The sequence below is a fragment of the Rhipicephalus microplus genome, unplaced genomic scaffold (assembly GCF_043290135.1).
Source record: "Rhipicephalus microplus isolate Deutch F79 unplaced genomic scaffold, USDA_Rmic scaffold_23, whole genome shotgun sequence".
NCBI lineage: Eukaryota > Metazoa > Arthropoda > Arachnida > Ixodida > Ixodidae > Rhipicephalus > Rhipicephalus microplus.
This window is the reverse complement of record NW_027464596.1, coordinates 4,619,072-4,645,100: the sequence shown is the minus strand read 5'-3', so window position 1 is coordinate 4,645,100 and position 26,029 is coordinate 4,619,072. Positions and strand designations below refer to the sequence as shown.

The 26,029-nt window shown below is 49.4% G+C and overlaps 1 protein-coding gene across 2 annotated transcripts; it reads right to left on the bottom strand.

Moving 5' to 3' along the window:
* Window positions 1–265: 265 nt before the first annotated feature.
* On the bottom strand, window positions 266–24,342 carry LOC119169116 (uncharacterized). 2 transcript variants are annotated; one of them, XM_037420250.2, is made up of 4 exons: window positions 24,106–24,342; window positions 7,823–7,996; window positions 1,751–2,099; window positions 266–871 (listed from the first exon to the last, which is right to left on the bottom strand). In XM_037420250.2, exons 1-4 carry the CDS (start codon window positions 24,289–24,291, stop codon window positions 459–461), a joined length of 1,122 nt encoding a protein of 373 aa, XP_037276147.2. In that variant the 5' UTR covers window positions 24,292–24,342; the 3' UTR covers window positions 266–458. The 2 variants fall into 2 exon arrangements, with proteins under 2 accessions (XP_037276147.2, XP_075740181.1); XM_075884066.1 differs by having other exon boundaries at window positions 266–828.
* Between the last annotated feature and the right edge of the window lie 1,687 nt (window positions 24,343–26,029).

Below are 26,029 nucleotides of genomic sequence, written 5' to 3'. Positions count from 1 at the left end.
CGGAGGAAATCGTGGTGAGAAAGAATTGACTTTAGTAGGTATAGGTAAGCAGTGCGTAGGCGAAGAATGCAATGGCGAAATAAATGTGGCAGAACGGGTGCCAATATGAGGGATGGGGCAAACAAGTAGACTGTGCGATGTGACCTCCAACTGTGCAAGCGCGTAACAGCATCGGCTCTTTCAGTGATCAGGTGACAAAACATCGTGCAATGATAGAACTCGTTCTTCCGCAACAGATTTCTGATGCTGATGACGGCAAGAAATATTCGCCATTTATTTTTTATTGCCAGGAATTCAAGCACTGTCATCAACGGGAAGCCACTGCGCCGACGACTAAAATTATTTGGGTCACATTTATGCTTAACTAATGGCAAATGGGCAATTTATTTTACTGAATGGAATGGCTGCGGGGCAATTTGAAAATGAAACAAAAAATGGCAGCGGGCGGTGCGTGCGTATTACAGGAAGCGACACAGCTTGGCCACGCCCACGCTTGTCCTCGCCATGGCGGACTTCACAGAAACCATGAATCCGGAGCTCGTGGACGCGCTGGGCGCGTCTGCGCACTCTCGCCGACGCTTATCACTGGACGAGCAGTCACCCTGTGAGACGGCGGCCGTCTTCTCTCTATGGCAACCCGGTGGCACGGGCTGTTGGCGCCGCGCGGCTTCGCCATCGGCGGCCTTCGGCTTCGGCTTCGGCTCCTCCTCGGGCCTCGGTCTCGGTTGGCTCCGAGACAGCTTCGGCTGCGTGGAACCCGGGCCTCGGACAACGGCTGGGTGGGCGTCCCTGCGCTGGCGGGTCGCCTGCGGCTTGAGTCGAGATTCGCTGCCGATGGCCAGCGTGGTCAAATCAATGTGATGGCCGGCCACTGGAAGCGTTAAAACGTCGGTTTCAAAATAAAAATGACTGGGCGCTCATTCTAGTGGTAGAAAATAAATTTTCTGCTCGCAAACAGGAGAACGTTATATTTGTCCCTGAGCGAAACATTGATTCAGAAAGCTGGTTTGCAGTTTACTGGGAACACCGGGCGCAAAAAGACGAGCGCAACGAAGAAACATACTGCACGGGAGGAGTGGTGTTAATGATACTGCGTTTTATGTATGTTTTTGCTCACAAAGTTGCGAATAATGACTGAGTGTTAACCAGATTTCTTTGTAGTGCCATCGGGCCCTGATAGTGTGAAAATAAATAAATGAACAGGCAAATAAATAAAAAATATTGCGCTGCTTTTTCTGCAATTTTTCTTGTAGACTACTTCACGGATTTGTCTGAGTGCCGCCATGCTGCGCTGTTAAGCTTTGTGTTTTATACCTTTATCAACTAAACGAAGAGGTGTTCTGGTAAACGCTCATGCATAAGAATGGTTGGGTTGGTGCAAACGATGTTTCATGGCCTTGTCAATTCATGCCGCGATGTACAAAAACAAGAAAACAACGGCTTAACAGCCCAAGATGACGGCACCCAGATTCTTTGCTCAAAATGGTCTATACCTGTACATTTTACGCGATGTGTGCACCGATAAACTTAACATGAAAGGCTCCACCACGCGTTTACAGGCAGCTGTGAAGACCCAGGTATACGTTTATTGCTGAATGTCTTGCGTGACAAGGACCGAGAGCTTATACAGGCAGTCGCGCTTGGTAAACCTGCTTGTCATGGACTAGGCTTTCCGGATAACTTATGAACTACATATTTACTTTTCCAGTCAATACTACGAGGTGTTAATTCCCTTCTTTCGTTCGCTCACCGTGTACTGGTGCGATGCTCCTGAATCTGCGCAGTGTCCTCCGGGAGCCAGCTAGGCTGTCCAGAGACGAGGAGACACTCTCCCACAAAAGAACGTCGCTCGTGCTGGACGACGGGGAGGAGCTCGGTGGCAAGGATGCTTGAGTGGGAACTTCCAGACTGTCGGTAGCCGATGGGTGCAGCCAGGCTCTCTGCTCGCTTCGAGACAGCAAGCCGCCGTCTTCCACCCCCAGCACCCGCATGTCCCCATCACGAGCACGGCCGGCGGTAATTTGGGCAGTGGAGGAATCTTCAGCCGCCGAGGCCCTTTCCTTGGGCGCGCATGAGCCCAGGTCACCGCTCGGTGGTTTCTGTGATGAAGAGAAGAGGCGCGATACATATCTCCTAGCTGTAGCGGAACAAACGCAGTTTCCAGGAAGCGAAACTCGCAGTGTCTCTTTATATGCATTCGCCTTATAGAAGACTCGCAAGGCAAAAGCCAACTCCTCTCTCCATCCCTAAAAGCTTCTCTGCCTCTCAGGGGTTTCACATTACCTATCTGATCTGACCACGTTTCACCGAGTGATGACGTCATGAGATAACGTTTTCACATAACATAACGTCATAACCACGTTAGAGAAATCACAATTTTAGCGGTCTGACGAACATGACTTCACATGATGGAGTTCTCTTTTTGCATCACTCACGTTAACGCCAATGCCACGGGAGGGCAGTCGAACGCCGGGGTCAAATTCTATGCACATACGCATTTGAGCCTTAAAAAGCGGCAGCTACAGTCGATAACCAGCTGCGACTTGGTGACCACCTGTGAGCACCGGTGTGCGCCCCCTTCTAGTGAATCATGAATACGCACCAACTCGCGCCACTTTGTATTTTAATAGAATAAGATGGTCATTGTAACGCAATTTTCTGCTTTTTAGATACAGCGTAGTTCTGTCTGTTTTCTGGCGTCGTCGGCGTTAGCTGCATAACCAAGAAAACAATGTGCGTGGGAGCGCGTGCGTGCAGCTGTGTGTGCGTGTGCGTGCGTGTGTATGTGTGTTTGTGTGTTTGTGTGTGTGTGTGTTTGTGTGTAATCGCACCTACAACGGCAACGACAGTTGAGGTGATCCATGCATTGCTTAAAAAGGCCATGCTTCCATCATCAATGATAGCAAGGCGCCTGCCCATAGCCATGATATGTGGACGCAACAAAACTGCGCAGTGAAGGCACATTTTCGAGCACTTCGTTAGTTATACCAGAGTCCTTCAAAAATTTGTTTCTGGTCATGTAGCTCTGCCGTACCTCTATGACAGAGGTGCTAAAACAGATAGCTAGACCAGTTGCAGTACAAGAAATGAGAGAGCATTGTGCGCTGCAAGCGGCGGCCGCGGGGCGGTGCTGCATTCCCGCGCGGGGCATGCATCCTGTACACGGCGACTGCCCCATCGCTTCGTTTTCACCACACGTTTGGTGTTCTGCGTCTTTTGCTTGAAGATCGAAACGGATTCCGCGTGCATGCGGCGTGCACGGGTGTCGACCCGGTTACAAGGTAAATTACAAAAAGGTGTTTATGTTGTGACTGCCTAACTATAGCGAACGGCGGTAAAAGTGGTAGCGCGCTATACCATGACAAGAAACTGGAGGATTTACATTTTTCGGCAAGTGTGTGTGTATGTGTGTGAAAAGCACTTCGATGAAAGTGGGATCTTTCGCATAGACAGTGGCTAATCGACAGAGTTGTACAGCGTCTAGTGCTTTAAGTGCTCGACTGCTTATCAGCAGGAGATCGAATTCCGGCCGTGGTCGCCGCATTTTTGATGGAGGCGATAACGCCTCGTACCCGTGTGCGTAGACGCAGGTGGACGTGAAGCAATTCCAAATTATCAAATTTTCCTCAGCCCTCCACTACGGCGTCCTCGTATCATAGGTTTAGGACGTCACACCCTAACAGTTATTCACACGATCGTAGCAAAGTTATCCAAGAAGTACACATGTGGTGCTAATTTTCTTTCTTTTTCATGTATAAATACTCTATGTGGTGTTATTACACCGGATGTGAACCTATACAGGGACATCTATCCACATATATCTTGAAAGGTATGTGTCCTGAATTGTCTCCACAGAAGAAGAAGAAAGTGTAAAAACAAAGACTCGCTAACAATCACATTGGCATTCAACATAACAACCTTTTCTTTATTTACAGTTTTAAAAAAAATCTCTAGTGATTGCAACTGTGTCGTGCGAGATCCTTGTCGTTATATTACCACAGATTGAATGAACATTGATCTACACAATATAGCAAGAGTGGCAACACATGTCAAAAACTACCGTTTATTTACGTTTTATATTTGCGTTAGAACAATTGTTTTTATGGCTAGGTGGTCGTGCGTAAGTTCCGAGACATAGTGCAAAAGAAAAAAAATAAAACAACAAGAGAGGAAAGGAAGACCAGTGCTACTCACAGATACTTATTAGCGGGCAAGTGTTCACAAGCATATTTCTTGGGGTTGTTGTTTTATTCCTTGCAATAGTATAGCTGAGCCTCTTCTCCATATGAAGTACGATGTTTACGTTATTCAGTCTATAGATGGATGGATATGGCTGTACCCTTTAGATCGGGCGGTGGCTAGCGCCACCAAGCCGTAATACTTAATGAACTCAAAAATATATTTATTTATTTTTCCTTAAAAAGTGAGTTTGAGGATTCGTACTTTGCAGTGAAGAGTTTAATTTTCACTCCTGCCTTGACTTTAGCGACCAATCAGATAACCTCCTTCTAGTTAAGTCTACTTGCTGAAAGTCTATTTTGCCCTCCCGGTCCCTAAACCCCAGTGCTTTGAAAAACTCTGCGCCATCATCCTGAACTATAGGGTGAAGCCCTTTACAGAATATTATCAAGTGTTCGGCAGTTTCTTCTTCCTCTCCACACGCACTGCATACTGTGTCTACCCCTTCGTATTTGGCCCGATATGTCTTGGTTCGCAGTACTCCCGTCCTTGCCTCAAACAGTAGAAAACTACCCCGAGTATTATCATAGATCCTTTCCTTGGCAATTTCCTGCTTAAAAGTTTGATAGATCTCTAGTGCGGACTTCTTAATCATGCCCATTTTCCACATGTCAGTCTCCGTTTCCTTCACTTCCTTCTTAACCGATAGTTCTTTTTGGTTTGGCCACCTGCTGTTTTCTAAGTATTTACCAGTCAACTTCCTGGTTCCCTTCCTCCATTTTGTATCGACAATCTTCATATACAAATAGCTGAAAACCTTCCTAGCCCAACGCTTCTCCTTCATTTCTCTCAATCGCTTCTCAAATTTTATCTTGCTGCTAGCTTCCCTGCCCTCAAATGATGTCCATCCCATATCACCTTGTACTCCCTGATTTGGTGTATTCCCGTGAGCTCCTAAAGCAAGCCTACCTATCCCACGTTGCTTTAATTTCTAATCTTGCTTGAACTTGTGATCTCATGCACAAGACCGCATTGCCGAACGTCAGCCCAGGAACCATGACCCCTTTCTATATTCCTCTCACAACAACATACCTATTGTAATTCCACAGTGCCCTATTTTTCATCACTGCTGCATTCCTGTTACCTTTAGTCGTCACGTATATTTCGTGTTCCCTCAGGTACTCGGTCCCATTGCTTATCCATACGCCCAGATATTTGTATTTATCTGTTATCTCTAGCGTGACGTCCTGTATCCTAAGCTCACTACCTTCGTTGTCATTGAAAATCATGACTGCTTATTTTTCCTTACTGAATCTAAAATCTAACCTATCTCCCTTATTACCGCAGATGTCCATCAATCTCTGCAAATCATCCTTGTTGTTGGCCATTAGCACTATATCATCTGCGTACATTAATGCTAGTAGTGCCTGATCAATACGTTTTCCTTGTTTGACTAAAGAGAGGTTGAAGCCCAGCCCACTTACCTCTAATTTTGCCTCTAATCCTTGTAGGTACATCATGAATAATAAGGGTGACAGGGGGCACCCCTGCCTAAGCCCCCGTTTTACCTCTGCAGGCTTCGATACCTGTTTTTCCCACTTTATAACTACCTTGTTACCTTTATAGATACCCTTTACAAGATTAGTGACTACATGTTCCACGCCTAGTGTGTCCAGTATTCCCCACAATTCCTCTTGAACAACGCTATCGTACGCTCCCCTGATATCCAAGAATGCTAGCCACAAGGGCCTGTGTTCCTTTTCTGCTATTTCGATGCACTGCGTCAGTGAGAACAGATTGTCTTCCAACCTCCTGTGTTTCCGAAACCCATTCTGCAGTTCCCCCAGCACCCCCTCATCTTCTATCGATGTCTGCAGTCTTTCCTTTATAATCTGCATCGTCAGGCCCTTTTCATAACCTTTTTTATAAGTACGCCACCTGACGGTGAGCTTTTCGTCAGTTTCGCTTTGCAAAGGAGCGTGGGATAACTAGCGCCGTCATGAGGCCATGGAAAGCGAGCCGCCAAATGCAAGAGCACTGTGATATTTGTGTTGGCAGCTAGTTCTCCGAATCATTCACCGCAATCGCACCGCTTTTTAGCTTGAACGAACTCCTAGTACTCTCCGATAAGCTTTCTGAGCTGCTTTCACTGGAAAATGAGCAATATTTTGTACCCTTCAACAGGTTGGACGAGCAGTTTGGCTTGTTATGACTGGCAATGCATGAACCCGGCCTGCAAGAGACTCTCTTGGGTGTGCCCTCGCGAAGCGGTCCGCTTCCTGCAGAAACGCAAGAGGGGTCTGTGTGCGCTGCAAGAAACGCGCATCGGCGTCGCTGGGACACACAGCGTGCGTCGTCTGCTGTGGTGCCCTCACAAAGGTGGCAGACTCTAGTTCACGTCCGTGGCGCTAGGGGCGCCCTTTTTCGAAGGAGGTTTTTCGAAGGGGGCAAGATAAAATTTCAGAAGCGATTGAGAGAAATGGGGGAGGAGCGTTGGGCTAGGAAGGTGTTCAGCTACTTGTACATGAAGAATGTCGATACAAAATGGAGAAAGCTAACCAGAATATTGATTGGCAAGTACTTAAAAAACATAAACGGGCCAAACCAAAAAGAATTATGGGTTAAGAAGAAGGTGAAGGAAGCTGAGACCGATATGTGGAGAATCCGCATGATTAAGAAGTCCACACTAGAGATCTATTCAACGTTTAAGCAGGAAATCGCCAAGAAAAGGCTATGATAATACTTGGGGTAGTTCTATACTGTTTGAGGCCAGGACGGGAGTATTGTGAACCAAGACATATCGGGCCAAATACGGAGGGGGAAACATGGTATGCAGTGCGTGTGGAGAGGAGGAGGAAACTGCCGAACACTTGATAATGTTCTGTAAAGGGCTTCACTCTATAGTTCAGGATGATGGCACAGAGTTTTTCAAAGCACTGGGGATTAGGGACACGGAGGGCAAAAGAGACTTTAAGCGGGTAGAATTAACTGGAAGGAGGTTATCTGATAGGTGGCGAAAGTCAAGGCACGAGTGAAAATTAAACCCTTCACTGCAAAGTACGAGCTCTCAACCTCACTATATAAAGGGAAAAAATCTGGTTTTTGGTTCATTAAGTATTACGCCTTGGTGGCGTTAGCCACCGCCCGATCTAAAGGGCACATTCCTATCAATCCATCCATCGGTGTATGATGCATTATTCTTACGTTCAACTCAAAATCGCGTGACTACCACATATCAAACACCACTAGGTATCGTATGGTATGAAAAAAAAAACTTTATTTAGGTCCATCAGGCCGTCAACTAGCACGTAGCGGGCCGCTTCCACGTCGGGACAGATAAGCCTAACCTGTCCACCACGTCGTGAATCTGTTAGACTGCCCATAGCTGCATCCTTAAATCCGTACTGCATAGCGCAGCATCGCACTTTGACAATGTAACTTTTTCAACCCGTTACCCAGGGCACCGCCAGAGGATTGAAAATAAAGGTTATATTTTGTTTGGTGTATACCGGTACTTCTTGCTGGAAAGTGAAGCGAGTAATAAAGGTGTGCAATGAGGATCAACAGCAAGCTATCAGCCATTAGGACATTTTCGGTAATATCCGTAAACGCTTCTAAGCAAGCTTTAGAAACCGACACTCACCCAGATCTTCTCAAACAGTTCCTGGATCACTTCTTCGGCGTGTCTCAGCGACATGGTAAACAGCTGCCTGGAGCCGTGACTTCTGAATCGCTGCGCCAGCCTTTGACGCATGGTTGGCTGCCTCGCGGGGTGCGCGCGGTCGTACGCCGCGCGATCCACGGAGCTGCTGAGCACCTGCACCGGGTTATAAGTCTGTTATATATAGCGGCACTTGCAATTGGTACAAGCAGGAGCCAAGCTAGAAGGTGGCACACGGGGCCCGTGCCCCCCCCCCCATTTTATTTCGGCATGGCATGGAGTTTCTAGCCAAGAAATTTCTGCCTATATGCACCTTGGTTGCCCGAGATAAAATGACATGACACTCGTTGAAAATTTGTCTTGTAGCAGAAGAATGTGAAAGCCTAGCTACACTCGGGTAAGACAAGTGAGCCGCAAAATGCCGGTACGTCTCCTTTGGATTAAATTGACCCTCTGAGCGTGTCTGAGCCCCTCTATATGTCTTTTTCCGATGTGTGCATGCTGACTTTACCAAAGAACTGATGGCGCGTGAGCAAGGTGATACGCGCAGTTATGTAGCTGCACGATAAATTGACGCTGTTGCTGATGACGGTAACGAGTGATTATTGCCGAACCCTTAATAATGATTGGACAGTTTGAACAGCTCACTCATTACGAAATTCCTACGGTGTGACATTTGGTGTCATTCCACTTTTCTTACACGCCATATCACTCCAACGCCTCGTTTATTTATTTCAATGCCAGTGCAAAGGCGCGCTTATCAACAGGAGCCGTCGGTCCACCTTCGTTCAGGGAGTGGTCGTGATGCGACGCTGCATTGCTTCCGGGCGCTTTTCCCGGAGATGCGATAGGTGTGTTTTCCACCAAAATATCGTACGTCTGTCCAATTTGTTCCTTTTTGCTCCTTTTTTTGTGGCTCGAAGCAGCACCGCCACTGCATCATGGCGCAGTGCCTGACAGCAGCGTCGCAGTGACGCTTCCCCATTGCTTGCTCACATAGCGCCACGAACGGTGACATCTTATCTCAAAACACCGTACCTTTTATATATAGAGACAGCGTGACCGCCAACATAGTGAACAAGAGGAATGCAAGACACCGCCCCACGGATCTGTACATAACTGCACGAAAAAATACTTCACATGATTTCCGTCGTCAGGCACTGCGTGAGGGGCTCCCTCCTCCGTGACAGCAAAGCACACGCGATGGATAGGTGGTGGGTGAGAGCAGATAATGGGCTATAGAAGAGGATGGTGAACGGCTGGTTAGGGCACAGGCATCTGGCTTGCGTTGATAAAATAGGGGAGACGTTGATCAAGCCTGCTTATCATGTCACGCCAGTATGACGTCACTATGCCGTCACATAGTATGACGTCTCACGGTGACGCCATCAATCGGTCAAAGATTTGTGATCCCGGGGGCTGTTTAAAATCAAAGTGAGGTTCACAAAGCTTTCGGAGCTAGTGCGGCGGGGCAGAAATGAATACATCTTGTGAGGAGAAACAGAATCTTTCGCGTTCAATTCGTCTCAGACAAACACATAACGAATCATGTCAGTCTTTTTTCTTTTAATAAAGAGGGCCTGCAACATTTTTGAATCATGGTCAGAAAACGCTACCAATAAATAGACGAGGCTTTCAAGAACACACGAGCCAAATAGTATACAGCGAAGCACGCAGCCTAAAATCTACAATACGTTATGATAGTGAGCAAGAAAATCACTTTCTCTTCACTAGACAAATGACGCCACAGGCGCAAAAATCCCCACGTCGCAGGTCAATTTTATCATCTGATTGCGTTTTGTGGTTTACTGCATCATTATTGTCCCTTTATCAGTATGTTCCAATTGTATAGGTTAATTTCTTTCTGATTCTAAAGTGACCATTTTTCTGTTTTTGTTTTCTACTCCTGTAATAGGCCTGTAAGGGCTGGCAATATTTGTAAATAAATAAAATAAACATATCTGTATGAGCCATTGGCTGATTTGGGCATGGCGTGCTCGGTCGTTACTAAACATGCCACGCAAAGCCTCGACCATGGAGTTATAAGTATTTACTTCTAACACCGTGGCTTTGACTTGTCCACGCTGCCTGCGTAATAGCACTGAAAAGCCGCGCATTCCAAAATAAATGTGTTCAAGGCTACGAGGCACACATGACGTTATTTCTTTCCCAGTGCCCTCCTTCTCTGCTTAGCTTCTAGTGTTTTCGGCGGGACAAGGGAAGACAGAATGCAATTTCAGCGTGTGACAAATTTTTTAACTTGATCCGCTCGTACTGGACGAATTTTAGAAAATTTTGTTGTGGTGAAATCGCGAGGCAATATGCTCCTTCACTCAATACTGTCACGTTACTCTCGACAAACTTGATAAAAATGGGCTAGTTTAGTCGACTACTCAAGCAGCGGCTCAGAGAGATCGTCTTTGTCTTCTTTCACCCTTCGATCTCACCCAAGCAAACCATGTGGCAATAGTCCCCCCCTTTGAAAGCATCGACTCGATGCTCGTAAATAAAAAAAATGAAGGTATACACACGCAGATATAGAGAACCAAAAGAGGGAGAGTGCCACTACTCGCAGCGCAAATGAGGAAGTTTCGCCAACGCTTGCGCCAAGCGCAAAAAGAAAAGGCATAAAAACACAGGAGAACACAAACAGCAGCAGCAACGCAATGTCACGGCATGTCGTAGCACGTGAAACCACAAGGGCTACTGTGTGAAGTAGGGCTTCAGCCGAACGACATGCACGGTTTCGGGCCGAAGCTGTCGACGAGAAGACGCTGCGCCGTCCGGAAATACCTCGTAGGTAAGATCTGTGATTCGTCTAAGAACCTTGTACGGTCCAAAATAACGGCTTAGGAGTTTTTCGGATAAGCCTGGTCGCCGGACAGGGATCCACACCTACACTCGGTCCCCAGGGTGGTAGGTGACATTTCGATGGCGGAGGTTGTAACGTCGTGCGTCTGCATCTTGTTGGTGACTGGTGTTTATGCGAGCTAGCTGACGAGCTTCTTCGGCGTATTGAGTGTATTGCTCAGCATCTTGAGCAAGTTCATTGCTTTGGTCGCACGGAAGCATAGCATCGAGAATGGTTCGCACGTTGCGTCCGTAAACAAGTCGGAAAGGCGGAAATCGCGTTGTTTCTTGCGTTGCCGTATTATAAGCAAACGTGATGTATGGAAGAATCTCGTCCCAGGTTTTATGTTGTACGTCCACGTACATTGATAGCATGTCCGCTATGGTCTTGTTAAGCCTCTCTGTCAGTCCACTGGATTGCGGATGATAAGCCCTTGTTTTTCGATGACTTGTGCAGCTCAGTTTAAAAATGTCCTCCATCATTCGTGCTGTAAACGACGTCCCTCTGTCCGTAATCACGCATGACGGGGCACCATGCCGTAGGACGATTTGGTGCACGAAGAACTGCGCGACTTCAGAGGCCATGCCACGGGGTAACGCTTTTGTTTCAGCATAACGCGTAAGATAATCTGTCGCAACTATAATCCATTTGTTCCCAGAGGACGACAAAGGGAAGGGCCCGAGAAGGTCCATTCCCACGAGGTCAAACGGTGTCCGTGGTGGTGCGATCGGCTGGAGCAGGCCCGCGGGTCTCACAGGCGGAGTCTTGCGGCGCTGGCACTCACGGCAGCCTTTCACATATCGATGTACACTAGTTGATAGTCGCGGCCAGTAATACTGTTGGCGTACTCGGGCGAGAGTTCACGAATACCCCAAGTGTCCTGACGTGGGCTCGTCGTGGCACGCAAGGAGCATTTCATCACGCATGTCGGTAGGAACAACGAGTAGGAAGGCTTTGTCGCTACCACGGGCGTTTTTCTTGTAAAGAATGCCTCTTCTTAGACAAAAAGAGGACAGTTCGCGAGCAATGTGTTGAGGGACCTGAGAGTTGCGGCCTTCCAAGGAATCAATTACTGGGCGTATTTCATCGTCTGCCCGCTGCTTTGACATAAATTCGGAGTCACTAACTGCTCCGAGAAAGGCATCTTCATCTTCGGAGCCCCTGACAGCGTTCCCAACAGGTGCTCGAGAAAGCGCGTCAGCGTCTTCGTGTTTGCGCCCTGACCTGTACACAATCGTAATATCAAACTCCTGCAAACGCAAACTCCACCGTGCAAGACGGCCGGATGGATCTCTGAGATTTGCCAGCCAGCAGAGCGAGTGGTGGTCAGTCACCACTTTGAAGGGACGACCGTAGAGGTAAGGCCGAAATTTGGTCGTCGCCCACACGACTGCGAGGCATTCTTTTTCTGACGTAGAATAGTTGGTCTCAGCTCGAGAAAGAGTACGACTGGCGTAAGCTATCACATGCTCAACGCCGCCGTGTCGTTGTACAAGGACAGCGCCAAGTCCGACGTTGCTGGCAACTGTATGAATTTCTGTAGCAGCGTCCTCGTCAAAATGGGCAAGAACAGGGGCTGTTTGCATTCTCTGTCGTAACTCTGCGAACGCTGTATCTTGTTCTGCGCCCCAAGTAAAGGGTACGTCATCTCGGGTGAGTCGCGTAAGAGGTTCAGCTATCTTAGAGAAGTTGGCGATAAATCGACGATAATACGCGCACAAGCCGAGGAAACGGCGTACTGCTCTTTTATCTGATGGGACAGGGAAGGCGGCGACAGCAGCAGTTTTGTCTGGATCAGGTCGCACTCCATCCGCACTAATGACAAGTCCCAGAAATTTCAGCTCTTCATAGCCGAAATGGCATTTTTGGGGTTTCAGCGTGAGTTCAGCTGTGCGAATGGCTTCCAGAACCTTTTTCAGACGCTTCAGATGTTCTTCAAACCTCTCGGAAAAGATGACCACATCATCGAGGTAGACAAGGCAGCTTTACCACTTTAAGCCAGCGAGAACTGTGTCCATCATCCTTTGAAAAGTGGCTGGTGCCGAACAGAGGCCGAAGGGAAGAACTCGGAATTCGTAAAATCCGTCTGGAGTCACAAACGCGGTTTTTTCTCGGTCTCGTTCATCCACTTCAATTTGCCAATAGCCACTCTTTAGATCGATGGACGAAAAATACTTCGCACGTCGTAACCTGTCGAGGGAGTCGTCGACCCGTGGAAGCGGGTAGACGTCCTTTTTTGTGACGCTATTAAGCTTCCTGTAGTCAATACAGAATCGCAGCGTTCCGTCTTTTTTCTTTACTAGAACGACTGGCGAGGACCAAGCGCTGCTGGATGGTTAAATAATCCCGTCATCGAGCATCTCTTTTGCTTGTGTCTGAATAGCCTCGCGTTCTTTGGCAGAAACGCGATAAGGCTGCTGCCGTATGGGGCGGACGTCATCGTCGGTAATAATTCGATGCTTCGTGAGGTGTGTTTGACGGACTATAGAAGAAGAGGCGAAGCAAGATCTAAACTCCCTTAAAAGGTCGTGAAGTGCAGCCTTTCTCTCGTCTGACAGCGTCGAATTAATGTCGAAGTGGTCTAGAAATTCCTCATCCTCATGCGTTTCCTCGGACGCGAAGCATTCCGTGACGTCGGCAACAGGTTCTCCATAAGCTAGGGTTTTTCCGCGGAAAAGATGCCGGTGCTCGTAATTGAAGTTCGTAGCTAGTATCGTTGACTGTCCGTCACGGACGCGCACAACACTTCGGGCGGCGCATACACCTTGGAGCAGCAGAAGTGATAAGTTGCTTTCAGCCACCACGTCGCCGTCTTGGAAGTCTTCACAAGTGACTTCGATGGGAACAGTTGCTCGAGGTGGCAGCGTCACACTGTCGTCAGCAACACGCAGCGCAAGTCTACGGCAGTTATCAGCGTCTCGATCTGTTGCGCCTTGAGTCGAGAAGGTCACGATGCGCTCACGGAGATTTATGATGGCACCGTATTCCCGAAGGAAGTCCATGCCGATAATCAGCTGACGCGAACAATCGCGAAGAACGAGGCAGCTGAGCACAAACGTTGACGCACGAATTTTCACTCTTGCGGTACAGCGACCCAGCGGTGTTACAACGTGTCCTCCAGCTGTTCGAATTCGCGTTCCATTCCACGGCGTGATCACTTTCCTGAGATCTTTCGCTAGCCTTCCGCTGATGATCGAATAGTCTGCACCAGTGTCTACCAATGCACTGACCTGAAGACCATCAACCAGCACAGGTATGTCGAGTGACACGCGGTCACTAGGTTCAGATGCGGATGTCGGCGTTTCTTCGGCACTGCGATTATTCTCTGACGAAATGCCTTCGGCGTTGCGTGCAAGCGTCGATGGGAGGTCTTCCGCACTTTGAGTCCCAGCGACCTTGCCCCCGAAGGCCGCTGCCTTCAGTTTTCCCGACGAGGGCTCGAGGAGCGTTCCCGTGCCGTCACCCCGAAACGTGGCCCAGTGGCTGCGGGTTTCCTCGGAGATGGTGACCGCGATTGCCGTCGTGTAAAGGGTGCACGCTGTTGCGCGAGATACTCTTCGATATCCCTTGGCCTTTGACCAATTCGGGGACGAGGGGAATTGACGGAAAATCCACGCAGTCCAAGTTGCCGGTATGGGCATTCGCGGTAAATGTGACCAACCTCACCGCAATGATAGCAGAGGGGTCGTCTGTCTGGCGTACGCCAGAGATCAGACTTGCGCGTCGGTGCACGGCGACTATCGATGTCAAAATCAGCGTGCGCTGACTGAATCGCGACTGACGGCATCATTGTCTGTATCGGGACGTATGGCATTGTCTGTATCGGGACGTGCGGCACTGGCTGGATCGGGACTCCTTGACCCGAAAGAGGAGTGGCAGATCGCAAGGCTTCCGCGTACGTACGACGGCGACTGTCAGTAGACACAGGAGCCGTTTCCGGATAACCCGACGTGGGCGGAAAACGATGGGCGTGCAGCACCTGCTAGACCTCGTCGCGGATGAGACTGGTGATAGAACCAACATCGATTTGCCTTGTCCCGTACATCTTCTCCATTTCTTCCCGGACGACAGATCGAATGATCTCGCGAATCTATTCGGGGCTCTTGCTCCCAGGGGTGGCGAAAATTTCGGGAGTTGAGGCAGCATTCACTTGACGGTCAAACTGGGCAGACCGTTGGTGCAGTACTCGCTCCATTGTTGCCGCTTCAGTAAGGAACTCAGCAACACTTTTGGGGGGACTACGCACCAAAGCAGCAAAAAGTTGTTCCTTCACACCACGCATGAGGTGGCGCAACTTTTTTTCTTCTGCCATAGCAGGATCCGCTCACTTGAAAAGCCGTGTCATGTCCTCGACGTACATCGAGACGGTCTCGTTGGGAATCTGGATGCGTGATTGTAGTGCACGCTCCGCCCGTTCGCGGCGGTCGGGATTCCTGTAGGTCTCCAGAAGGCGACGCTGGAACTCGCGCCAAGATGTCAAAACATCATCCCTGTTCAAAAACCACGTCTTGGCACCGTCTTTTAGGCAAGTGTACACGTTCCGGAGCTTCGCGGCATCATCCCAGTAATTGATCGCTGCGACACGTTCGAACTCACTCAGCCAGTCGTCAACATCTTCATGCTGCTCTCCGTGAAAGGGGCTAGGCATGAGCGGGTTTTGGACGGTGCAGTAGATCGGCGTGGAAGGTGTCGGAGCTTGCATGGGATCTTGTGTCGAAGTCATAGTCGCTGCGTCAGTGGTTGGTGTCTCAGGCGGTAGGCCTCGTTGGCGGCGGCTTACTCTATGAACAGGAGTGTCTACGGGTGCAGGGCTTGTGTTCCGGCTGCTGGGCGGGGTCTTGGGCATCGGGTGGATTGTGAGACGTTGTACCCAGCAACTCCACCAGTCTTGTCACGTTACTCTCGACAAACTTGATAAAAATGGGCTCGTTTAGTCGACTACTCAAGCAGCGGCTCAGAGAGATCGTCTTCGTCTTTTTTCACCCTTCGATCTCACCCAAGCAAACCATGTGGCAATACATTCCGTGGCCTCTTAGAAAAGTGTTGCAGAAAAATTTTTCTACTACACGCCGTGCTTTTCAAGGACAGCGTTGGATCAGCGTCTGATGAGGTATTTAAGCCTTTGAACGTAAAATTGTAGCGATGGCCCCGAATGTCCCATCATGCTAATGCTCCCGGGATCGTCCATCCTACAAGCGACAGACATGACACGTTAATGAGACAAAAGAACAATAATTGTTTAATAAAAATGGAAATGAATGAAATATATACATCTGTGTAGTAACTAAGCGGGAAGGAATACACACGTATGGGCTCTTCCTAAGAACACTACAAAGTTTAGGAAATAATCCTACTGGACATTACATAACTACTCGGAACTTTTTTTGCCATGAATAACTGATCAGAGCACTGGTAAGGCAGGCAGTGCTTGACAATTTCTTAGAGATTACAAATAAGATTGGTCCAGACCGTCGAGCTCGCTGTTCTGAGTAAACGGCGTGGCACACATTCTTGACTAAGTGGCCGTGACCTCTGATGCTAGTCTTCCAAGTGAAATAGTGTGCGGTATGGGTACAATCCACGAGGACAGACCGTGCAGACTGTAATAAAGAAACCTTAACAGGAATGCTCCTGCCTTAAATGATCTTTAACGAAACGAAATGTGGCCTTGTGTGTGTCTTGCACATTTCCGGAGGCAGTTACCTCTTTCAGGCCCCCAGTGACAATATTCCCCTTGTAGGGAACTATGCGAACGACGACAAAGCAGCAAGAAACGGCAAGCCACAGCGTTGGTGCGCACGCGCGACCCGAGCTTGCGCTTGTTTTGTATTTTCGGCCTGTTGATGTTCCTCGCTCTTCTGGCGTTCCTTGGCCTTCCAGTAGGTATATACGTAAATAAACTACGTGACATCTGGTGGAGGTGTGCGGACTCCCGTACAAACCTGGAACTTCGCTCTTGTAAGCTTCCCCCTCTACGTGATGCGAACATGGCCACCGAGACGCCTCTCCAGGTGGGACCTTCGACCGTCCACGTCACTTGCGGCGCCATGTATCCTCAACGAGACCCTCATATCTCCACGGGCTCCACTGAGTCTGACGTCGAAGATTGGATGGCGAGGCACGACAAAGTCGGCGCACGTAACAAATGGGACGACCCAAGTAAGCTGGGCTACGTCACGTTCTACCTTGCGGACACCACGCAACTGCGTTTTAACAACCACGAAGCTGACATTCCTACGTTGTCTGCATTCAAGACTGCTATTACGGACGTCCTTGTACGACCTGCGGCACGCAAGCTTCAAGCCGAGCACCGTTTACGTCACCGTGCGCAGCAACCAGGCGAGACCTACACGGGCTACATTGAAGATGTGTTGCATCTATGCAACGGCGTCAACTCTACCATGCCTGAGGAAGAAAAAATCAGGCACATTTTGAAAGGCATTGACGACAGCGCCTTTCAGATGTTGCTCGCAAGAAATCCCCCCACAATTGCTGTGCTCGTTTCTCTCTGTCAGAGCTTCGATGAGTTGCGTAGGCAGCGCACAATTGCTCGTCAAGCCCTCACGACGCCAGACACGCTCGCAAGCTTGTAGCTAGCTTCCCATCCTACCGATCAGCAGTCGCTCCTTTCGGCAATCAAGGACTTCGTACGCGAAGAGGTAGCGTGCCAGCTCTCACTGCTGCCCCTGACACATGAACCCGCGCAAGCTTTGGCACCGGACCTCCAACACGCCATTCGAACCCAAGTCGCTGAGGCCTTTCCACCGATGCATCAGCAACCACCTGTCACTACGCCTCTCACGTACGCCGCCGTCACTGCTCGGCCTACGCAACAGCGTATGCCGTATGCCCAACCTGCCACGCCGCCCTATGTCATGCCTACAACCCCAATTGCTGCGCCGTATCCCTACGCGAGATCTTCAGCTCCATCATACCGTCGCGCAGACGCTTAGAGGACGCCGGATAATAGGCCGATCTGTTTCGCCTGTGGTATCGCTGGACACGTCGCCCGCCACTGTCGCCGAGATCCCCATTCAGTTGACACCATGGGCAGGCCAATTGCGTCGTCATCTAGGACGCCATCAAGGTACACCACTGACGGTCATTGATCCTACGCAAACCATCGGTCACCAACGCCCCGACGACGCTCCTTGTCACCTATGCGTCGCCGACCAGCTACGGAAGAGGGAAACTGGTCGCTGCAGCTCCGGAGGCAACAGCTGCATACCATTCGAAGTGCTTAAGGCCTCCATCTTTCTCACCGCAAAACGTTATCGACGTCAACGTTGAGGGGACCACCGCACAAGCGCTTACCGACACAGGAGCCACCGTTTCCATAATCTGTGAGACCTTATGCCGCAAGTTGAAAAAGGTGACGACGCCTCTTTCGGGCCTGATGCTCCGCACGGCCAACTCGCAGTGCATAGAACCTACAGCTGTGTGCACTGCACGTGTCATTATCCAAGGTGAAGTTTATGCCATTGAATTTTTTGTGCTGGCATCATGCTCCCACGAAGTCATTCTTGGATGGGACTTTCTTTCGCGTCATCGGGCCATCATAGATTGCTCACGTGCAGAAGTTGCCCTTACACCGCTGCCAACTTCTTGTTTGGTAGATTCTCTTTTTGAAGCTTACAAACTTGTCGTTGTTGCAGACACGGAAATAGCACCGAGAACATCCACCCTTGTAGCCCTGACCTGTACGGCCACTCCTGCCGGAACTGTTTTGTTCACTCCGTCTGACGTATTTACCCGCCGCCGTAGCCTACACCTGCCCTTTGCCATACTCACCGTGGAATCCGGTGCTACCACCATGCTCGTTGCGAACTCGCTATCGTCGCCAGTTACCTTACTTCGCGGAGAATGTTTGGGTAACATACAAGACGTTGACCTCTTGCGCCCTCTGGAGTTTGCCGAACACCTACCTCACCTCCAGCTCAATGCTATGACGCCACCTGTGGCCACACTGCCCGCGCCAGACTCATTCCAGCCCTCCGTTACCGCTGAGCTATCGCCGACACAAAGACGCGAACTCTTGTCCCTTCTTCGAGAGTTCCGTTCTGGGTTAGATTGCGCTCAACCATCTTTGGGTCGCACAGCGAACATCACGCACCACATTGACACCGGTACTCATGCTCCCTTACGCCAACGACCATATCAAGTTTCAGCGGAAGAGCGCCGTATTATCAACGAACAAGTCGACGATATGCTCAAGCGTGGTGTCATCCAGCCATCGCAGAGCCCTTGGTCGTCCCCTGTTGTACTTGTGCGCAAAAAGGATGGCTCTATCCGATTCTGCGTCGACTACCGGCGGCTCAATAAGATAACTCGGAAGGATGTGTACCCATTGCCACGCATCGACGATGCTCTCGATTGCTTACAAGGAGCAGAATATTTCTCCTCTTTAGATTTACGCTCAGGATATTGGCAAGTTCCAATGGCTGATCCTGACCAATCGAAGACTGCATTTGTAACACCTGATGGGTTGTATGAGTTTAACGTCATGCCGTCTGTACTCTGCAACGCCCCAGCTACCTCAGAACGGATGATGGACACCATCCTTCGCGGCTACAAGTGGAACACGTGCCTCTGCTACCTAGACAACATCGTCGTTTTTTCTCGCGACTTTTTTACTCACCTTGTTCGTCTTCGTGCTATTCTCACGTGTCTCACCTCTGCTGGCCTTCAACTTAACATCAAGAAGTGCCGATTTGCCACACGTCAGCTCACTATACTGGGCCACGCCATCTGCAAAGATGGCGTTCTCCCGCATCCGGCGAAACTCCGCGCCGTGGCCGACTATCCGAAGCCCAATTCCATCAAGACGCTTCGAAGTTTTATTGGCCTCTGCTCATACTTTCGTCGATTTGTGCGGAACTTCTCTTCCATCATCGCGCCTCTTACCAACCTGTTGACAACTTCCAAAGGCATTTCTGCTTGGTCAAAAGAGTGCGACGAATCCTTCACCGCGCTTCGGCGGTTGTTATTATCACCTCCAATACTACGTCATTTTGACCCCGATGCGCCTACGGAGGTCCACATCGACGCCAGTGGTGTCGGTCTTGGTGCTGTATTGGCTCAACAAAAACCAGGATACCAAGAATGCGTGGTCACTTACGCGAATCGAACCCTCAAGAAAGCCGAGTGTATTTATTCCGTCACGGAGAAAGAGTGCCTCGCAATTGTCTGGGCTTTGACGAAGTTCCGCCCATACCTTTATGGCCGCCCTTTCGAAGTCGTTACGGACCACCACGCTCTATGCTGGCTATGATCGCTCAAAGACCCGTCGGGGCGCCTTTGTCGTTGGGCACTTCGCCTACAGGAATACGACATTCGTGTTGTATACCGATCCGGCCGCAAACATTCCGACGCTGATGCGCTATCCCGCTCGCCGCAACCGGCTGACCCAACCTCCTCGTCACCTTCTTCAGCTGCCATAACACCAATCGACTTCATAGACATGGCATCGGAACAACGCGAAGATGTGTGGATTTCCCAACTCCTTGCCTTTCTGACTGATCCGTCAGCTAATTTGGTCTCAAGAACTATCCGCCATCAAGTTACACATTTCGCTATTCGAGACGATCTCCTCTATTGGCGGAATTACACGTCTGAAGGTCGGAGGTGGCTGTTAGTGATACCCAACCACACGCGCTCGGAAATCTGTACAGCTTTCCACAATGACCCGCAAAGCGCTCACGCCGGCGCTCTCAAAACGTACAACCGTCTACGTCAGTGGTACTACTGGCGCGGCATGTACACATTTGTTCGCAAGTACGTACGTGCTTGTACTGCATGCCAGCGACGTAAAGCACCACCTCAACGCCCTGCCGGTACACTTCAGCCTCTGCCTTGTCCACCGCGTCGGTATCGACTTATACGGACCACTTCCCACGTCGTCTTCTGAAAATAGGTGGATAATTGTCGGCGTGGACCACCTCACGCGTTACGCGGAGACGGCAGCACTATCCGCAGCAACCGCGAGGGAAGTTGCGTTTTTCATCTTGCGCAAATTCGTTCTTCGCCATGGTGCTCCCCGCGAACTTTTGAGCGACCGGGGGCGTGTTTTCTTGTCTGACGCCATTCAAGCCTTGCTCGCTCAGTGCAACATGGTTCATCGCATGACGACAGCATATCACACGCAGACGAACGGCCTCACAGAACGATTTATTCGCACTCTCGGTGATATGTTGACGATGTACACAGCTTCAGACCAGACCAATTGGGACACTGTCCTTCCATTCGTCACGTATACGTATAACACCGCTACGCACGCGACAACAGGGTTTTCCCCTTTCTTTCTGTTGTACGGACGCGAACCATCGTGCACGCTGGACACTATTCTCCCATACACGCCCGACTCCTCTGAGTACACTGCAATTTCTGATGTTGCCAGGTACGCAGAAGATTGCAGACGATTGGCCCGTTCACTGACAACCGAGGACCAAGGCCACGAGAAGCTACAGCATCACACCGACCGACATCTCTATACTTTCACGACAGGTGCTCTCGTTTCGCTCTGGATTCCACCGAGTACTCCTGGCCTTTCCTCGAAAAAACTGGCACGATACCACGGGCTCTACCGCATTCTCGCCCGTACGTCACCAGTCAATTATGAGATTGAGCCTTTGACACAGTCTCATGACTTACGCCGTCGTGGCCGAGAAATTGTGCATGTGAGTCGCCTGAAGACGTATTACGACCCCGCTATGGTGACTACGTCTTAAGTCGCCAGGTGGGCTACGCTATTCACTGGGGGCCAATGTAGGGAACTATGCGAACGACGACGAAGCAGCAAGAAACGGCAAGCCACAGCGTTGATGCACACGCGCGACCCGAGCTTGCGCTTGTTTTCTATTTTCGGCCTGTTGACGTTCCTCGCTCTTCTGGCGTTCCTTGGCCTTCCAGTAGGTCTATACGTAAATAAACTACGCGACACCCACTTTTGTCTAAGCTGACGAAAGTTTTAATGCCAACCGCGCGAGTAGATCAATAAAGAATCATCATCATCATCATCAGCCTGACTACGTCCACTGCAGGACAAAGGCCTCTCCCATGTTCCGCCAGTTAACCCGGTCCTGTGCTTGCTGCTGCCAATTTATACCCGCAAACTTCTTAATCTCATCTGCCCACCTAACCTTCTGTCTCCCCCTAACCCGCTTCCCTTCTCTGGGAATCCAGTTAGTTACCCTTAATGACCAGCGGTTATCCTGTCTACGCGCTACATGCCCGGCCCATGTCCATTTCCTCTTGTTTATTTCAACTATGATATCCTTAACCCCCGTTTGTCCCCTAATCCACTCTGCTCTCTTCTTGTCTCTTAAAGTTACACCTACCATTTTTCTTTCCATTGCTCGCTGCGTCGTCCTCAATTTAAGCTGAACCCTCTTTGTAAGTCTCCAGGTTTCTGCTCCGTAGCTAAGTACCGGCAAGATACAGCTGTTATATACCTTCCTCTTGAGGGATAGTGGCAATCTACCTGTCATAATTTGAGAGTGCTTGCCGAATGTGCTCCACCCCATTCTTATTCTTCTAGTTACTTCAATCTCGTGGTTAGGCTCTGCGGTTATTACCTGCCCTAAGTAGACATAGTCTTTTACAACTTCAAGTGCACTATTACCTATCTCGAAGCGCTACTCCTTTCCGAGGTTGTTGTACATTACTTTCGTTTTCTGCAGATTAATTTTAAGACCCACCTTTCTTCTCTCCTTGTCTAACTCCGTAATCATGAGTTGCAATTCATCCCCTGAGTTACTCAGCAATGCAATGACATCGGTGAAGCGCAAGTTACTAAGGTATTCTCCATTAACTCTTATCCCTAACTGTTCCCATTCTAGGCTTCTGAAAACCTCCTGTAAGCATGCGATAAATAGCATTGGGGAGATTGTGTCCCCCTGCCTTACACCCTTCTGGATTGGTATTCTGTTGCTTTCTTTATGAAGCACTATGGTAGCAGTTGATCCCCTGTAGATTTCTTCCACAATGTTTATATATACTTCATCTACGCCTTGATTCCGCAGTGTCTGCATGACGGCTGATATTTCTACTGAATCAAATGTCTTCTCGTAATCTATGAAGGCTATGTATAGTGGTTGGTTATACTCTGAGCATTTCTCTATTACCTGATTGATAGTATGAATGTGGTCAATTGTTGAGTAGCCTGTTCGAAATCCTGCTTGTTCCTTTGGTTGATTGAATTCTAATGTTTTCTTTACTCTGTTAGCAATTACCTTTGTAAATAGCTTGTATACTACAGAGAGCAAGCTGATCGGCCTGTAATTCTTCAAGTCCTTGTCATCTCCTTTCTTATGTATTAAGATGATGTTAGCGTTCTTCCAAGACTCTGGTACCCTTCCCGTCAGGAGACACCTCGTAAACAAGGTGGCTAGTTTTTCTAACACAATCTATGCTCCATCTTTCAGCAGATCTGATGTTACCTGATCCTCACCAGCAGCTTTGCCTCTTTGCATGCTCTCCAAAGCTTTTCTGACTTCTTCTATCATTACTGGTGGGGTGTCATCTGGGTTACTGCTAGTTCTTATAGTATTAAGGTCGTGGTTGTCTCGGCTACTGTACAGATCTCTGTAAAACTCATCCGCTATTTTAACTATCCTATCCATATTGGTAGTTATTTTGCCTTCTTTGTCCCTTAGTGCATACATCTCACTTTTGCCTATCCCAAGTCGGATGAAATAAAGAATAACCGCGTTATAATGAGTGAGAAAAAATATAAAGAAAACACAATAAAGAAAGTTGGATCCTTACGGCCAAAGGTCACTTTGGTCAAAGCATATATACAGAAAAGAGGAAAAAAACGCTCACAGTTTTGTAGAGCAAGTCAACAGGAAGGCCATGCTGGTTTAAATAACGCTGCATACATTAAGAAAGACTTGTTTTCCTCTTCAGTTATTTGAACTTTGCTCCATGTCGTGGACTCCAAAAACCTGAATTGACATATTGTGTGTGTACTTCGAGCTGTAGAATAATTTTATCTCATGTGGTGATCTACCACATGAGCTCAGATAACACAGCTCAGCTCAGCTCAGATAACACAGCAAATTTCCTGGAAATGGGTTCGCCCGGGGTTTAGGTGGTGGTTCAGCAGAGAGAGAGAGCGAGAGAGAGAGAGAGAGAGAGAGAGTGTGTGTGTGTGTGTGTGTGTGTGTGTGTGTGTGTGTTCTGGATCGTTCGCTTTCTGAGAAATCCGCAAGGGTTGTTTCTCAGCTTCTTACAGCAAATTTGTAGATGACAACATTTCTTTCTTTGAGGCAAGCTAGCCAAGATTACGATAAGATAGTACACGAAAGTGTCTCGCTTATGCTTGGTAATTACGGGTCGACACTGCCGACGGAAGGACGGTGTCATTCACGGTCGTATCATAGCGGCGAGCTGTCGCACTGTGCCTTCCGCTCACCATGTATGCCTCATGCAGGCGTTTAAAGCGTCTCTCGGCGAGCTCGCTGCGACCGGGGTTCTTGTCCGGGTGCCAGCGCAGCGCCCGTCGCCGGTACGCCTGCCGGATATCCTCGGGACCCGCGCTGCGACTCACGCCCAGAAGCTCGTAGTAGTCTGTCGACGAAGCCATGCCGCCGGTGGTCATTGTCGCATCGCCCGCCCACCGATGCCGATCCCCGCTTGATCGCACCGCCGAATTGCGCCGTGGATGATGGTGATAGCAGTCTAGGAAACTGGCACGTGGTCGATATTGGGAAAATACGTCGAAGATTGGAGCACTCTGATAAAAAACGAAGTCTCTTCAATTAAAATTACACCTTTAAAAGGGCCCTCCACCCTCACCTTTTTTGTGAATTAAATTTTACACATATATACTCAACCTACGGTACCTTCTTCATCTCAGCCGTCAGGCGCCACTGTGTTGTGGTTTTCGGATTTGGTTTCGAAATTAAGTTTCCTGCCTTCATGGGGCGCATAATCGCTGTATAAAACCCATTACCATCAATAAACGCCAATCGCTGGCCCGTCCTAGGTTCGGACTCAGCTGCGTCCCTTGCCTTCACACTTCATCTTGCCCCGTCGCAGTGGTGTAGTGGCTAAGGTACTCGGTTGCTGTCCCGCAGGTGGCGGGATCGAATCTCGGCTGCGGCGGCTACATTTCTGATGAAGGCGGAAATGCTGTAGGACCATGTGCTCATATTCGGGCGCACGTTAAAGAACCCTAGTGGTGGAAATTTCCGGAGCCCTCCACCACGGTGTCTCTCATAATATTGTCACGGTTATTAGCGGTAGGCACAAAAGGAGGAAGAAGCCAGCATCACGTGTGGCTGTCTCTGGCGTTTTCGAGGAAGACGACGTTGTGCGTCTGCTCTTGCGCTTTGTTTTGGTGTGCCAATAGAGCCTTGCTGTTAACGTCAAAAGGAAGCCTTGTGTCTTGTTCTTTGCACGTTGCGACACTGGTGGAGGTGCTGGACTTCTACGACTGATGCTCGGGACTCCTCCGCGGCCCGGCACTTCAAGTCCGACACCACAACCCGTTCCTTCAGTGGACAGCCCTGTCCACCAGTACAGTTGCCGACAGCGAGGCCTTAGTCCTGAGGCAATTCCCGTGGAACTTTTCCAGCACAGCACTCCGCCTGGAAAAATGGCAACTGCAGGTGCTTCCCAGATGACTTTTGAGCAGCCTCAGATTCCGGAAACATTTCATGGTGAGGCGTATGAAGACGGTGAAGACTGGTTAGCTCAGTATGAGCGAGTCGCTAAGGGAAACCGCTGGACCACCGAGCTAAAGCTTTCGCGCGCCTACTTTGCTTTAGCAGACAGCGCTGGTACGTAGTATGAGAACCAAGAAGCAACGCTGTCTTCATGGAATGAATTTCGGCAGCAAATTATGAACACCTTCGCAAACAACGACCGCCGTGACTTTGCTCAGCAACTCATCGAGCCTCGGGTCCAGAACCGAATGAGAGTGTCTCCACGTTTGCGGAGGACATGACGCGCCTATTTGGACGGGCTGACCCTGATATGCCTGAAGCAAAGAAACTCCGTCATTTGATGCGAGGCGTCAAAGAACAGCTGTTTGCCGGCCTTCTCTGCAATCCACCGACGACCGTTGCGGAATTTATCAAAGAGGCTACAGCTATCGAGCGCGCACTGCAGCAACGGTGTCGCTATTACGACCGACCAAACGGTGCCTCAATCAGCGTCTCTACTCTAACGGCCGGCAGTGACGGTTCTCTTCGTGAGCTTATTCGCGAGGTTGTTCGTGAGGAGATCCGCAACTTCCTTCCGACTCCGCAAGAACAGGCGATGGCTTCAGTTGGAGAAGTTGTGCGGCTGGAAATCAGGCAAGCATTTTCGCAGCCCGAATCACTACCAGCCCA